Below are 15,891 nucleotides of genomic sequence, written 5' to 3'. Positions count from 1 at the left end.
TATTGTTTATTGCACTTATCATTGTTTAAGATAGACCTTATGTGTTTTGTACTTCTAGGTATCAGCATTGATCCCTGTATTCTACAGTATTCTAGTTCACTGGTATGTTGGACTCTAACCTACTGTACTGTACTAGGATATATTCTATGAGTAAAGGACAAAGCACTTTTGTAAGACGCTCTGGATAAGAGCATCTGCTAAATGCTGTAAATGTAAATGTAAATGTAATCAAAAACCAGCCATTTTTGCACATTTTCAGCAAATTGATGTTTCAGGCTTTATTGATGATTTGAGCGTTGCCTTGTAAAGAACGATAACATCCTCGTGAAACGTGACGAGATGGGGGAAACATCTTCACTACCTATCATAAGACAAAAAAGTTATTGATTTTTAAAAAATGGATATAACTGTGATATTCTGTCTAACAACTAAATTGTCATATGTGTTTCTAGCAATATGTTCTTACCTGTAGTTGCAGCAGCAGCTACAGTGTTAGGGTGCTCCTTGCTTTTCTTTTTGAGTTTCTAACAAAAACAAAACAATGATTTAGTAGAAAAATATCAGAGCATAAGTAAATTTATAACTAAAAGTACAGATACAAACCAGTAATAATGCAACAGAATATAATTTAGAACAAATTATGTCATTTATGCAAAGTGATATATACACATTCAGTGTGAAATGAAATTCAAATATGCACTACTTTAAAAATTAATAATGTAACAAAATCTAAATAAGAAATAAGTCAAATGTTTTACCTTTAAGTTCTTTGAGACCTTACTGAAGGGGAATAGGAAATGCAATCTCCCCTTCTGGGCTTTCATGGTTTTGCTCTGATTGTCCAGAGCAGGCTCAGTACATGGTGACCTAGCAGACATCTCAGACTGTAGTGATGGAGAGCTATGTATATCGATGCTGAACAGGGAAGACCAGTCATTGTGTACACTGGGGGACTCTTGAGCCTTCTTCACAGAGGGTGGGACAACCAACTCCATAACTTGGCTTGCCATGACGTCGGAGGAGGTGTTCATACTATCTGTGCATAGCTCTGATGATGCCTGTGATGATTTCAAGTCATCCTGCTCTAGGTAGATTGGCATGACCATACCACAGAGCTCACAAGATGAGACCCCTTCAAGGTCAGGATTTATTAAATGACGGGACAAAAAATGTGTCCTTCCTTTTATGCGGGGATTGATGTCTTGCGACAGTTCAGCAAATTCCTCCATCTCATCATCAAAGCGCTGAAGCATATCCGAAACCGGAGAGCCAGCTATAGGAATGGTACTTATAGGTCTAGATGTACCATCGTCATGGACATCTGAGGATAACGATGTCAAACTCTCAGTATCTCCTATCAGAAGCTCACTCATTGCTTCTGAATTTGTATCTTCCATAGTCGAGTGGAATTTCATCACAATTTGGTCTCTCTCATGGTCATCCAGGCAACTGCAATGCGTATCAATAACTGCAGTCCTAACATCTCTGCTTAGAGAGTCTATATGAGCTGTCCCCTCCTTCACGTGGACTGAAGCTGAATGATTTATCTCACAAGATCTGGTACGGAAAGCATTCAGCAAATCTGCAGTTTCCTTCTTGGAATTTGCAAGCAACACTGATCTTAGATCAACATCTAACATTTCTTCCAGAGATGAAAGAAGACCCATCACAGTTACTTCACTGACAATGTCGGCAATGAATGAACCCATATGAGAGATCATGACCTTTGTCTCCTGTGAAAGAAAGGAGAGATAACATAGAAAGGCGAACATTGAAAATTGCTCCAAAATGGTTTTGGTTGTTTGGTTTAGAATTAATATGAATCCCATTTAAAATATGATGATGTGTAAGCAATGTAGTATGACTTACTGGACTAGGGATTGCTTTCCGGATAGATGTCCACTGCCTAAAAGAATGTGAATAAAAGCATTCTTTAGAACTACAATTAATATTTATTCTAAAAATCTCATACATTCAAAAGTATACCAAAAATAAAAATGATAAATTGAAGAAGAAGAAGAAGAAGAAGAAGAAGAAGAAGAAGAAGAAGAAGAAGAAGAAAAGGTTTAAAAATGGCATACTCATTAGTCAGATCCATCACAAAATGGGTCAAGATTGGTGCAATATCGAGCTTCTCCAAGTCTGGGATGATTTTTTTGGCTCTATCAAGGAGCATTTTGCTGTCATTCCTCACAGGTTTATTCTGGTCTTGTCTTGTGCTTTTTGACTTGCTCTTGTTTTGAGAACCATAGAAGAGGTTGAATAAAAAGAAATTAAATATCAGGATAACATAACAACTGTGCTGACATCTCACTTATTAGCAACAATTCGATTTTCTGATGAAAAACAAATTTGGCCATTTTAAACTCACCTTTTTAAATACTGAAGAAGCCCGTGCCACTTTTGGAGGTGAAGGAATTTTACTATGGAAACAACAAAAATATATAAGGAAATGTTGTTCGTTTGTTATTCTTCAAACATCAACAGCCTGAACTAAAATCCATGATCAAATTATTTTGAGAGAGCTTGTGTCTAAGTTTATAGATTGTTATTCTTATTCTCTATTTAATGGATGAATCACTCATAGAGCTCAGGTCCATGTTGTATTTTGTTAATTGCACAATACAATCAAAATTATTTTATTCTACTTTAGCACATTATAAGGAAAATAAGACTAATTCCTTTAACATTACTTCCTAATCTTTTAAAATAACAAGGCTGATGAAACATGTTTCATCTGTTTCATGTTTCATCGTTCCGATACTTTGGAATAGTCCAGAAAGTATTTAGAGTGCAAGCTCTATTGGTGTTTAATACAGATTAAAGAGTGGCTTGTTTAGCTTGATCTAATTGTTCAGCTTGTTTAGCCGGTTTAATTTAAATTCTGTTTCAATTAATTTCATTTTCTACATTTATATTTTGTGACTTTTAACTGTTTTATTTGATCAATGTTTTATTACTGAATACTGTTCGTTCATTGCAGTGTAAAGCACCTTGAGATTTTGGGTTCTATAAGGAATATGCTATATAAATAAGAATAATTTTAAATTAATATTGTTATTCTAAGATTTTTTAACATTGTAGTGCAAAGGCCTTACATCTTCCTGCCAAAAAGACGCTTCTGTTTCTCCATTTGTCCTGGTCCAAGTTTTCTTAGGACTCTCCTGGAATACTTTGTTCTGAAAAGGCGATATGAAGTCAAAAGCATAAATCATTTTTACAGTTTGGTGGACAGACAGCAATCTAACATGTAAGCAGGCAGGCTTGAGGATCAGAAGGCAGACAGTTATACATGTGAATGGCAGTCAGTTCAGAAAGACTGTCAGTATGCAGACCAACACTCATGGAGGACAGAAAACAGGCAAGAAAGCAATCAGAATGGCAGCACACCTTTACAGGCAAATTTCAACAGGCAAGCAGCTGGGTATGCATATCCCTAAACCATTAGTTCCAAAGGCTAAATCTTACTGCATTGAATACAAAAAGTTTATGAATGGTTTAAACTGATTTTATTAGTGGTTAATAATTAGGTCACAAACAACTTAAACATCATTAAGTAAACAGTCATGACACATACACAAAAGGGGCAGCAGGAATGTGTCGACCTGTAGAATGTGTTGGTGGGTATATGGAAGTAACTTATTAGCTAACAAATATCTGACCCCACGTAATGGTGACTGTTGGAGAAGGCAAACTAAGATAAGTAACCAGTCAGGTTAGCGGTACATATGAAGGTGAGCTAACTAGCCCATATGGCAAGCAACAGGTCAGCTGCTCTTTTTACGCATTTAAACTGTTCATTTATAGCCATTAACAAGGTACTGTTAAACTCTAGACTTTGGAACTCTCAAATGGAACTCTCTTTTGAGTTAAGGGCCAAAAAATTTGCTCATAACATAAAACCCGTTTTCGCTTCACTGCTTCAAGTAATAAGTCCTTTTTTTTTTTGATAATTCTATTACATATTTTTTTTTTCCGTTTCAGACAACGGGACGAGTATGACAGCGACTGAAACGCACCCATTAACACTAGCTTATGTGTTAACCAACAGTCACTTCCAAATATTCAACCTGTGGCTCGGCACCGCTAAAATGATTTTATAACCGTGAGGGCATCTGACAGAATCAACACATAACCGACAACTGCTGTGAAAGTTAGAAAGCACAGAATACATACATTGTTTTTGCTCACACAGCGCACAAAGTGTTAATGGTCAAAATTATCGAATTAAATTGTTTATATTAAGCAGATTCTCTCTAGTGAGTGAACAGAGGTAGACGCAGAGAGAGGGGCGCTACTGTGGATCGACTCTTCTCTGCTAAGTAGAGCTGTTCGTCTCAAACTGCCCGCACTTAGGAACGTTATACGCACCTGCAGCGTGGACGTACCACATCGAAATACGTCACCAATTGTGGGCAGACGAGAAAGGGCGGGTATGGTGATGAAATTTGGTTTAATCACTTATATTACTTGTCTTGTACCTTTAAAACAGCAAAATCTAAATAGCATAAAAAGCAGTCGCTTACGCTTGACATAAAGCCTTGTGTGAGAAAACAGGTGGAACGTCAATGCATTCCATAACTATATAAAACTACAGCAGACAGACCGTTCATCATAAAATTAGAAAAGCTCTAGCTATAGTAGCTAAGCGGACATTTAGACAGACAGACAGATACATACACATACAATTAGATGGAAAATAGCCTTCTGTAATTACAAAATTGACTTATTCAACCGTACCTTGTTCTGGAAAGTTGACCTACGATTAGGTTTAATTCACTCTATTGTCTTCCAACTTTATAACTGCTGAAATCTGTCAAGTGAAATGACATATAAATGCTTGCGCTCACCTTTATATACTTGTAGTGACGTCAAAGCTGTTGTGATGTCATATGCATTGTGACATTTCTAGAATGCTGCACTGACATTTTGGTTATTGGGAAAATAAGTCAATAGTTCAAAAAATATTTGAAATCCCTATTTTTAGCAGCAGCCGAGTAAGTAGCTGATAGATGGGTACTGGTAGATGGGTACATCTTTCTTCAAAAGAACCCTTACATGACTTTCAACTTTTTTTTCATATAGAGACCCTTTTGTGTGTAACAAAAAATAATGTGATTTGTCAAACATCCAGTTTCAAACAATATTTGCCCCAAAAAAGGCCAAACCAAAGACATAAAGAATAATCATTGTGACATTGTGACAATTGTGACATTTCTAGAATGCTGCACTGACATTTTGGTTATTGGGAAAATAAGTCAATAGTTCAAAAAATATTTGAAATCCCTATTTTTAGCAGCAGCCAAGTAAGTAGCTGATAGATGGGTACTGGTAGATGGGCGCATCTTTCTTCAAAAGAACCCTTATATGACTATCAACTTTTTTTTCGTATAGAGACCCTTTTGTGTGTAAAAAAAAATAATGTGATTTGTCAAACATCCAGTTTCAAACAATATTTGCCCCAAAAAAGGCCAAACCAAAGACATAAAGAATAATCATAATAAATTAATTCTCTGCAAAGTTTACAAAGATTTGTACTGCAAAGAATGACATTTACTGTTTGTGAACAAGTCAGTAACAATAATATCCAGTAAAGTGGTGGTATATTTCAGAGAAAAGTTACATATTAAACTTATTTTCCTCAAAATCTTCATTTTGATTAACATTTGAGGTATGAAACCTAATATTTAAGCAGTTCCTGAAACATTGGTTGTACATGCACTTGCATAAAGTGATCAATCGGTCTGGCTACAAACCGGCACATTCTACAGAAACGGCCCTCATAGCAGTGACGGAAAAATTTGCTGCTAAAGCTGCCAAACTGTCATGTGTTTTGATTCTTCTAGTCCTTTCAGCAGCCTTTGACATTCTTCTCTAATCTAACACGGTCTTGCAGATTTCTCCTTTGTAACATACGAAGGATTCGGCCCGTTCTCTCACAGGAAGCTACCCAGGTGCTTGTGCAGTCTCTTGTAATCTCAAGGCTAGACTACTGCAACTCGCTACTTGCTGGTCTTCCTCTGAGACATCAGACCTCTACAATTTGTCCAAAACACATCAGCAAGACTGGTCTCGACTGGTCTCCCTTTATTGGCTTCCAATAGCTGCACACATCAGATTAAAACCTGAATGTTTGCCTACAAAGCCAAAAATGTCCCTCAATATTTGATGTCAATGTTAAAAGCCCGATCTGTACCTTGAGTACGTCGAACCTCAAGTATGGCTTGGCTTGAAACACCATGCTTCAAGTCTCATGGAAGACAAGTATCGAGAGTATTCTCTATCTTGGATCCTAGATGGTGGAACAAATGTCTGCTTACTGTCTGGACAGCAGAGTCCCTTGTGGTCTTCAAACGCAGACTGAAGACCCATCTATTTGTGGAATATTTAAATGAGCACTGATCCTACACCTATGTTGAGTAACTGAACCTCTGGTACTTATTATAGAGTATTGTTTTCCGAACTTATCGATATCTGTTATAGAGTATTTTGCACTTCTAGGCATCAGCACTGATCCCTGTATTTCAACAGTATTCTAGTTCAATGGTATCTTGGACTCTAACGTACTGCACTGGCTAGGATGTATTCATTCCTTGAGTAAATGATAAAGCACTTTTGTAAGTCACTCTGGATAAAAACATCTGCTAAATATCGTGAATGGAAATGTAAATAAGCCTAGAAAAGAATGGAATTAATAACAACATGACATACAAAAAAATAAACTTGGTAAAAAAAAAGCAAGAAAACAGACAAAATCTTTCATAGGTACTGAAAACAAAAAGAAATTTTACACATCAATATGAAATTAACAATAAGTCTCTAACATATGTTACTTATACTGAAACTTGCTAATGTGGTTGGAAATATTTCCAAGAGGAACCTGTGGATACCCAATGTCCTCCTCATGATACATTCCATAATTGAAGCATTCCGAGGGATTCGCCTTTGGAATCAGACTCTGTTTGGACTGCTGACACCTCTAAACCGATCACACAAGTTAAAGACGGGATGCAGGGCTTTTGGGCAGCTGGACATCAACTTATTCTCACAATTTTTCTTCATCTGAAGTTGAACTGAGTGAATTGAGTGAAGTAACCTCATGTACCACAGAAACTATTCAGCCTCCTCTCAACGGCTGCCAACGCTTTTCTCATCTTCATAGTTTCTACATCCTCCAGAGCATCTTTGAAATGGAATTTCATTGCTCCTGCAAACCTGGTGTACATGTAAATGGAGTACTGTATCTGCTTTTACCTCCTGGAATTATACTGCTTATAAACAGAGAAAGAAATGATGCTCATGAAAGAGAAAATGTAGACGTATGGCTTGATCCTCATGGCTGGTGGATTGTTTCTATGGTACCTCTTAAGCAGCTGTGGTGTTTCTCACGACTCATTTTGCCTTTAGGTTTGCTTTAAATGCAATTGTGAATGGAACAGCTATAAGCAGCACTACGATACACTCCTCTCTGAGACAACCAACAGCATTTTGTTGCAGGAAATGAAGAAAATTGCCAGGGAAAAAGCAGACATAGCATATTCAAAATACACAACACCAGTCAGGAGGAATGAATTGGAAGTAGCTGTAAGGCTGCAAAGACCAAATGATGTTGAAAGTGCATACAGGGCAATCTCTGAGCATACCTACATGGTACAGGAAATGGAGGAGCAAAGATTCAGTTCTGCAGAACCACAACCAGCACGGCAACCAGCACTCCAACCAGGACAGCAACAACAATGGCAACCAGCACGGCAACAGGAATGGCAACCAGCACATCGACCAGCTCAGCAACCAGCAAAGCAACAAGAACAGCGCCAAGCATGGCAACAAGAAAAGCAACCAGCATGGCAACAAGAACGGCCAACAGCATGGCAACAAGAAGAGCAACCAGCATGGCAACCAGCATGGCACCCAGGACAGCAAGAAGAATAGCAACCAGCATGGCAACCAGCACGGCAACCAGGACAGCAACAAGAACATTAGCATTATATGACTAATAGAATATCCTAAATTTCAGCAAAAGCTCAGTAAATATGTTTTGCTGAAAAACCCAGTTAAAACTCAAAGGTTAATGCAGAAATGATTATATAATTTGGGAGCACTGGACTTACTGTGTGGTAGGAGGGACTTGCTCCCAAAGTCCTAAAGAGGAACATTGCTGGGATCATGCAGGCAGTCTGTGCTTTCGCAAGGCAATCAGCATGTGGAGTCTGGTGTTTTCTGCTGAGGTTAGATGTGATGTGAGCTGTTCCTTGAGGGCTGATCCACACTGCAGACGTCATGGACAAATACAGAGCGCTCTGGACGGGCCTGCTAAAGCTATGCGCACCATCGTCACTAGAGTGCACTTTACACACTTTCATCATTGCTAGAGTGAGCCTTACACACTTTCATTGCCGCAAGAGTGCGCTTTACTCACACACTTTCAGACTCTTATATGGATTTGGTCCAACCACATTCTTCCAATCGAGAACCCTCTGGTTGGATTTCTGTGCCATAAATTTGAACATCCTGCTCTTCCAGGCATGTCTACACACACCAGCACACATGTCTGTTCAGAACCAGAGGCTTCAGATGGGTCTAAATGAACAGTTTAATCATGAGTGCTTAAGGAGGTGCTGTGAAGCTCAGAGATATAAACCACTTGGTCTCCCTGTTGCTGGGTGTAGATGTTTTGCAGATCTGCAGCAGTCCTGCCTCACCAGTCGGAGCACAAAGCAGAAGGTTCAGCTCCTGGGAGCCCTGCTTGAGTGTGTTTCAGCCCGCTGCCCTGCATTTGAAGAAGACTATGATCAGGTCCAGTTAAACGGCCCCCTCAGCCATTCAGAACACCTCAGAACCTCACGCAGTACCCTGCAGGAACTGAACACAGGCACCTTTGTGTTTTCACTGCTGTTGAAGTCCAGGAGCAAAGCCCCCTCTGATGTTCTCCTGTGCTGTCCTCCAAAGGATGCCCATGACTTCCTGAGTTACTGCAGCTGAAAGAGGAGGAAGAGAGGCTCGGGGCCTCTTTCTTCTCTTACATCTGCCCTGTGGAAAACTTTTGAGTTTCATATCAAGTCTGTGCTCACATGCACCAGGTAATTATGTATCACTGTTCCATATCTCATTTGTGTTAATGGACTGGTCTTAACCAGTCTTAACGTGTTTGTTTAAAGAGCAAATTTTCTCACCGAGAGCAGGCGCTTTCTCTGGACCCGATGTCCATAACAGTGGGAGGATCCTCCTGGAGGGCCTCCTCCACCTTCATTGCTGGATCCTACAAGCGATCGACCCCCGAGTCTGACTGGAGGCTGATGTGGTATAAACCTTCCTCCTGCCATCTTCCTCATAACCCTCTCGGTAGTCCCAAGACGGATAATAGGACCTGGATATTGGTCGTAATCGTACCAGTTCCAGTAGTCTGTCGAGGGTTTGTAGAATTCTACAAACTGCGGAGTGTGCCCATAAAGATGGACGGTTTCCCTACAGGGGCTGTGGAAGAGTGGTCATGCCTTTTCTTCCAGTTCCTCTTTTTGCGCTTCTTTCCTGGCATCCTTTGGCGGTTGGTGTTTCGATTGGCAGGATACAAAGGCAAGCTGTGTAGAAGACAATGACGTTTATTGACAGACACAATGAAGACAACTTAGCACATATGCTCACGTAAGGTTAAACACAAGCAACCAATGACTACACAAGACTTCACATTCATAAACCGTAACGACACGAAAAGAGGAAGAAGTTTGATATATGGGGAGGGCATGGCAATGCAGACGAACACACACACATGCACACCCACACACACACACGTCTGGGACGAGGGGGCTGTATCGTGACAGATAGAGGATAGCGTTTGAGTTTAAAAGAAATCCTTCTTTGTCATTTCAAAGGGTAGCTGTTCTACCCAATATAACTGTCTTAATGTCAATACCCAAAAATCTGAGCAAGCTTGTTCTCTTTGCATGGAACACTCTGTTAGCTGCAGCAATGAAACTGCATTGTCAGGGAATTTGTAAAGCACAGATAAAATTCTTCCAGCTATCATTATTGGATGGCATAGTCAATTACTGTCAGACAAGACAAAGGTGTAAGGACACCGCATACTAATATCTGATATTAAAGTGGAATAATACGGATTTACAATGGTCTGTGTTTGATATGGCAAAATTATATACCATGTCTTTGTCTGTGCATTTGAAATATTACATTTTTATACTGTATAGTCTGTACTTTATACAGTGCTGATATATTGAAGCATATTTTGTTTATTATCTTTTTATGATTTAAAAAGGCTTCATGAGGAAGGTAACAGTTTTTTATCTTCAGTCTGCAATAATGTAATAGTATGAACAGTTTATCTGTAACTATGCAAAACTGTTGTAAAACAGCAGAAATTGTCCTAGCTCATAGTACATATGATCCCCATGTGCCCTTCTTCTGTTTCCCTGCAGTAATCGAGGTGGTATCTGGGGAGTCTGTCCATCTGAACCCCGTGCTGTTCGAGGCAGTGCCGGGCGACTTGTACTCGGAGAGCGGCAAGAAGAACTCCAGTGACAAGAGCGACTCCACGTCGTCCTGCTCCAACCAGTGTAACAGCGTGAATGATGCCCAATCGTGCATGCATGGGCACACCCAGGCACACGCAGTGGATATGCTGCCCATGTGAGTGCATGTCCCAATGTATGCTCTGGCAACCTTTCACGTATTTTATTGTGTGCCCTGCATAGGAGTCTGGATATATAGAGAAACACACCTTTGACACCAGCATCCTCACGCAGTTCTGCATTCTATTCAAAAGTACCTTTTTATGACTTTCTATTTTTTTTTCTTCATGTAAAGAGACCCTTTTATGTGTAACAAAAAAATAATGTGATTTGTCAAACAACAAAATATGCCCCAAAAAAGACCAAACCAAAGACTTAAAGAATACTAATAAGAGATTAATTATCTGCAAAATTTACAAAGATTTGTACTGTAAAGCATGACATTTACTGTTTGTGAACAAATCAGGATCAATAATATCCAGTAAAGTGGTGGGTATATTTTGGAGAAAAGTTACATATTAAACTTATTTTCCTCAAAATCTTCATTTTAATTAACATTTGAGGTATGAAACCTAATAAGTAAGAAGTTCCTGAAACATTGGTTGTACATGCACTTGCATAAAGTGATCAATCGGTCTGGCTACAAACCGGCACATTCTACAGAAACGGCCCTCATAGCATGTGACGAAAAAACGTCATGCTGGTAAAGCTGCCAAACAGTCATCTGTTTTGATTCTTCTAGTCCTTTCAGCAGCCTTTGACATTCTTCTCTAATCTAACACGGTCTTGCAGATTTCTCCTTTGTAACATATGAAAGATTCTGCCCTATCTCTCGCAGGACGCTACCCAGGTGCTTGTGTAGTCTTTTGTGATCTCAAAGCTAGACTACTGCAACTCGCTACTTGCTGGTCTTCCTCTAAGAGCCATCAGCCCTCTACAACTTGTCCAGAATGCAGCAGCACGACTGGTCTTCAATCTTCCGAAGTTTACACGTTACTCCACTGCTGCACTCCCTTCACTGGCTCCCAGTAGCTGCACACATCAGATTTAAAACCTTGATGCTTGCCTACAAAAGCCAAAAATGGATAATCCCCTTCATACATAAAGTCAATGGTCAAAGCCCGATCCGTTGCTTGAGCACTTTGAACCTCAAGTACGGCACGGCTTGAAATTCCTTGCTTCGGTTCTCATTGACGACAAGCATCGAGACTATTTTCTGTCCTGGCTCCAAGATGGTGAAATGAACTCCCACTTGCTGTCCGGTCAGCAGAGTCCCTTGCAGTCTTCAAATGCAGACTGAAGACCCATCTATTTGCAGACTAGTTAAAGGACAACTGACATTGCTCCCATATTGACTGACTAAATTTGTACTTATTGTAGGGTATTGTTTATGTTGTTTAAAAAACTCTAGCACTTATTGTTTATTGCACTTATCATTGTTTAAGATTGACCTTATGTATTTTGTACTTCTAGGTATCAGCATTGATCCCTGTATTCTACAGTATTCTAGTTCATTGGTATGTGGGACTCTAACCTACTGTACTGTACTAAGATATTCTATGAGTAAAGGACAATTCACTTTTGTAAGACGCTCTGGATAAGAGCATCTGCTAAATGCTGTAAATGTAAATGTAAATGTAATCAAAAACCAGCCATTTTTGCACATTTTCAGCAAATTGATGTTTCAGGCTTTATTGATGATTTGAGCGTTGCCTTGTAAAGAACGATAACATCCTCGTGAAACGTGACGAGATGGGGGAAACATCTTCACTACCTATCATAAGACAAAAAAGTTATTGATTTTTAAAAAATGGATATAACTGTGATATTCTGTCTAACAACTAAATTGTCATATGTGTTTCTAGCAATAAGCTCTTACCTGTAGTTGCAGCAGCAGCCACAGTGTTAGGGTGCTCCTTGCTTTTCTTTTTGAGTTTCTAACAAAAACAAAACAATGATTTAGTAGAAAAATATCAGAGCATAAGTAAATTTATAACTAAAAGTACAGATACAAACCAGTAATAATGCAACAGAATATAATTTAGAACAAATTATGTCATTTATGCAAAGTGATATATACACATTCAGTGTGAAAGGAAATTCAAATATGCACTACTTTAAAAATTAATAATGTAACAAAATCTAAATAAGAAATAAGTCAAATGTTTTACCTTTAAGTTCTTTGAGACCTTACTGAAGGGGAATAGGAAATGCAATCTCCCCTTCTGGGCTTTCATGGTTTTGCTCTGATTGTCCAGAGCAGGCTCAGTACATGGTGACCTAGCAGACATCTCAGACTGTAGTGATGGAGAGCTATGTATATCGATGCTGAACAGGGAAGACCAGTCATTGTGTACACTGGGGGACTCTTGAGCCTTCTTCACAGAGGGTGGGACAACCAACTCCATAACTTGGCTTGCCATGACGTCGGAGGAGGTGTTCCTACTATCTGTGCATAGCTCTGATGATGCCTGTGATGATTTCAAGTCATCCTGCTCTAGGTAGATTGGCATGACCATACCACAGAGCTCACAAGATGAGACCCCTTCAACGTCAGGATTTATTAAATGACGGGACAAAAAATGTGTCCTTCCTTTTATGCGGGGATTGATGTCTTGCGACAGTTCAGCAAATTCCTCCATCTCATCATCAAAGCGCTGAAGCATATCCGAAACCGGAGAGCCAGCTATAGGAATGGTACTTATAGGTCTAGATGTACCATCGTCATGGACATCTGAGGATAACGATGTCAAACTCTCAGTATCTCCTATCAGAAGCTCACTCATTGCTTCTGAATTTGTATCTTCCATAGTCGAGTGGAATTTCATCACAATTTGGTCTCTCTCATGGTCATCCAGGCAACTGCGATGCGTATCAATAACTGCAGTCCTAACATCTCTGCTTAGAGAGTCTATATGAGCTGTCCCCTCCTTCACGTGGACTGAAGCTGAATGATTTATCTCACAAGATCTGGTACGGAAAGCATTCAGCAAATCTGCAGTTTCCTTCTTGGAATTTGCAAGCAACACTGATCTTAGATCAACATCTAACATTTCTTCCAGAGATGAAAGAAGACCCATCACAGTTACTTCACTGACAATGTCGGCAATGAATGAACCCATATGAGAGATCATGACCTTTGTCTCCTGTGAAAGAAAGGAGAGATAACATAGAAAGGCGAACATTGAAAATTGCTCCAAAATGGTTTTGGTTGTTTGGTTTAGAATTAATATGAATCCCATTTAAAATATGTTGATGTGTAAGCAATGTAGTATGACTTACTGGACTAGGGATTGCTTTCCGGATAGATGTCCACTGCCTAAAAGAATGTGAATAAAAGCATTCTTTAGAACTATAATTAATATTTATTCTAAAAATCTCATACATTCAACAGTATACCAAAAATAAAAATGATAAATTGAAAAAGCAGAAGAAGAAGAAGAAGAAGAAGAAGAAGAAGAAGAAGAAAAGGTTTAAAAATGGCATACTCATTAGTCAGATCCATCACAAAATGGGTCAAGATTGGTGCAATATCGAGCTTCTCCAAGTCTGGGATGATTTTTTTGGCTCTATCAAGGAGCATTTTGCTGTCATTCCTCACAGGTTTATTCTCGTCTTGTCTTGTGCTTTTTGACTTGCTCTTGTTTTGAGAACCATAGAAGAGGTTGAATAAAAAGAAATTAAATATCAGGATAACATAACAACTGTGCTGACATCTCACTTATTAGCAACAATTCGATTTTCTGATGAAAAACAAATTTGGCCATTTTAAACTCACCTTTTTAAATACTGAAGAAGCCCGTGCCACTTTTGGAGGTGAAGGAATTTTACTATGGAAACAACAAAAATATATAAGGAAATGTTGTTCGTTTGTTATTCTTCAAACATCAACAGCCTGAACTAAAATCCATGATCAAATTATTTTGAGAGAGCTTGTGTCTAAGTTTATAGATTGTTATTCTTATTCTCTATTTAATGGATGAATCACTCATAGAGCTCAGGTCCATGTTGTATTTTGTTAATTGCACAATACAATCAAAATTATTTTATTCTACTTTAGCACATTATAAGGAAAATAAGACTAATTCCTTTAACATTACTTCCTAATCTTTTAAAATAACAAGGCTGATGAAACATGTTTCATCTGTTTCATGTTTCATCGTTCCGATACTTTGGAATAGTCCAGAAAGTATTTAGAGTGCAAGCTCTATTGGTGTTTAATACAGATTAAAGAGTGGCTTGTTTAGCTTGATCTAATTGTTCAGCTTGTTTAGCCGGTTTAATTTAAATTCTGTTTCAATTAATTTCATTTTCTACATTTATATTTTGTGACTTTTAACTGTTTTATTTGATCAATGTTTTATTACTGAATACTGTTCGTTCATTGCAGTGTAAAGCACCTTGAGATTTTGGGTTCTATAAGGAATATGCTATATAAATAAGAATAATTTTAAATTAATATTGTTATTCTAAGATTTTTTAACATTGTAGTGCAAAGGCCTTACATCTTCCTGCCAAAAAGACGCTTCTGTTTCTCCATTTGTCCTGGTCCAAGTTTTCTTAGGACTCTCCTGGAATACTTTGTTCTGAAAAGGCGATATGAAGTCAAAAGCATAAATCATTTTTACAGTTTGGTGGACAGACAGCAATCTAACATGTAAGCAGGCAGGCTTGAGGATCAGAAGGCAGACAGTTATACATGTGAATGGCAGTCAGTTCAGAAAGACTGTCAGTATGCAGACCAACACTCATGGAGGACAGAAAACAGGCAAGAAAGCAATCAGAATGGCAGCACACCTTTACAGGCAAATTTCAACAGGCAAGCAGCTGGGTATGCATATCCCTAAACCATTAGTTCCAAAGGCTAAATCTTACTGCATTGAATACAAAAAGTTTATGAATGGTTTAAACTGATTTTATTAGTGGTTAATAATTAGGTCACAAACAACTTAAACATCATTAAGTAAACAGTCATGACACATACACAAAAGGGGCAGCAGGAATGTGTCGACCTGTAGAATGTGTTGGTGGGTATATGGAAGTAACTTATTAGCTAACAAATATCTGACCCCACGTAATGGTGACTGTTGGAGAAGGCAAACTAAGATAAGTAACCAGTCAGGTTAGCGGTACATATGAAGGTGAGCTAACTAGCCCATATGGCAAGCAACACGTCAGCTGCTCTTTTTATGCATTTAAACTGTTCATTTATAGCCATTAACAAGGTACTTTAAAACTCTACTTTTCAAGAGGTAACCCATATTTCAAAAACTGATACTCCACCGTCAAATGTTTCTTTCTAAGAAAACAAGCTGTAAGGTAGCAAGCAAATTTCCAGAAAACACTAATGTCTGCTGAGAGCCCTGTT

General features: G+C 38.6%; 1 protein-coding gene across 1 annotated transcript in view; it reads left to right on the top strand.

Annotated features, from left to right (window-relative positions):
- Positions 1 to 15,891, top strand: part of LOC145659218 (homeodomain-interacting protein kinase 2-like) — a 92,804-nt gene that overhangs the window by 68,784 nt on the left and 8,129 nt on the right. The window contains exon 10 of the mRNA XM_081720363.1: positions 10,431 to 10,593. Coding sequence (XP_081576489.1) covers positions 10,431 to 10,593 — 163 coding nt within the window. The remainder of the gene's footprint in view (positions 1 to 10,430; positions 10,594 to 15,891) is intronic.

Source organism: Electrophorus electricus, chromosome 9, assembly GCF_041902795.1.
Source record: "Electrophorus electricus isolate QZ-2024a chromosome 9, ASM4190279v1, whole genome shotgun sequence".
NCBI classification, from domain to species: domain Eukaryota; kingdom Metazoa; phylum Chordata; class Actinopteri; order Gymnotiformes; family Gymnotidae; genus Electrophorus; species Electrophorus electricus.
This window is presented reverse-complemented; position numbering and strand designations above follow the sequence as displayed.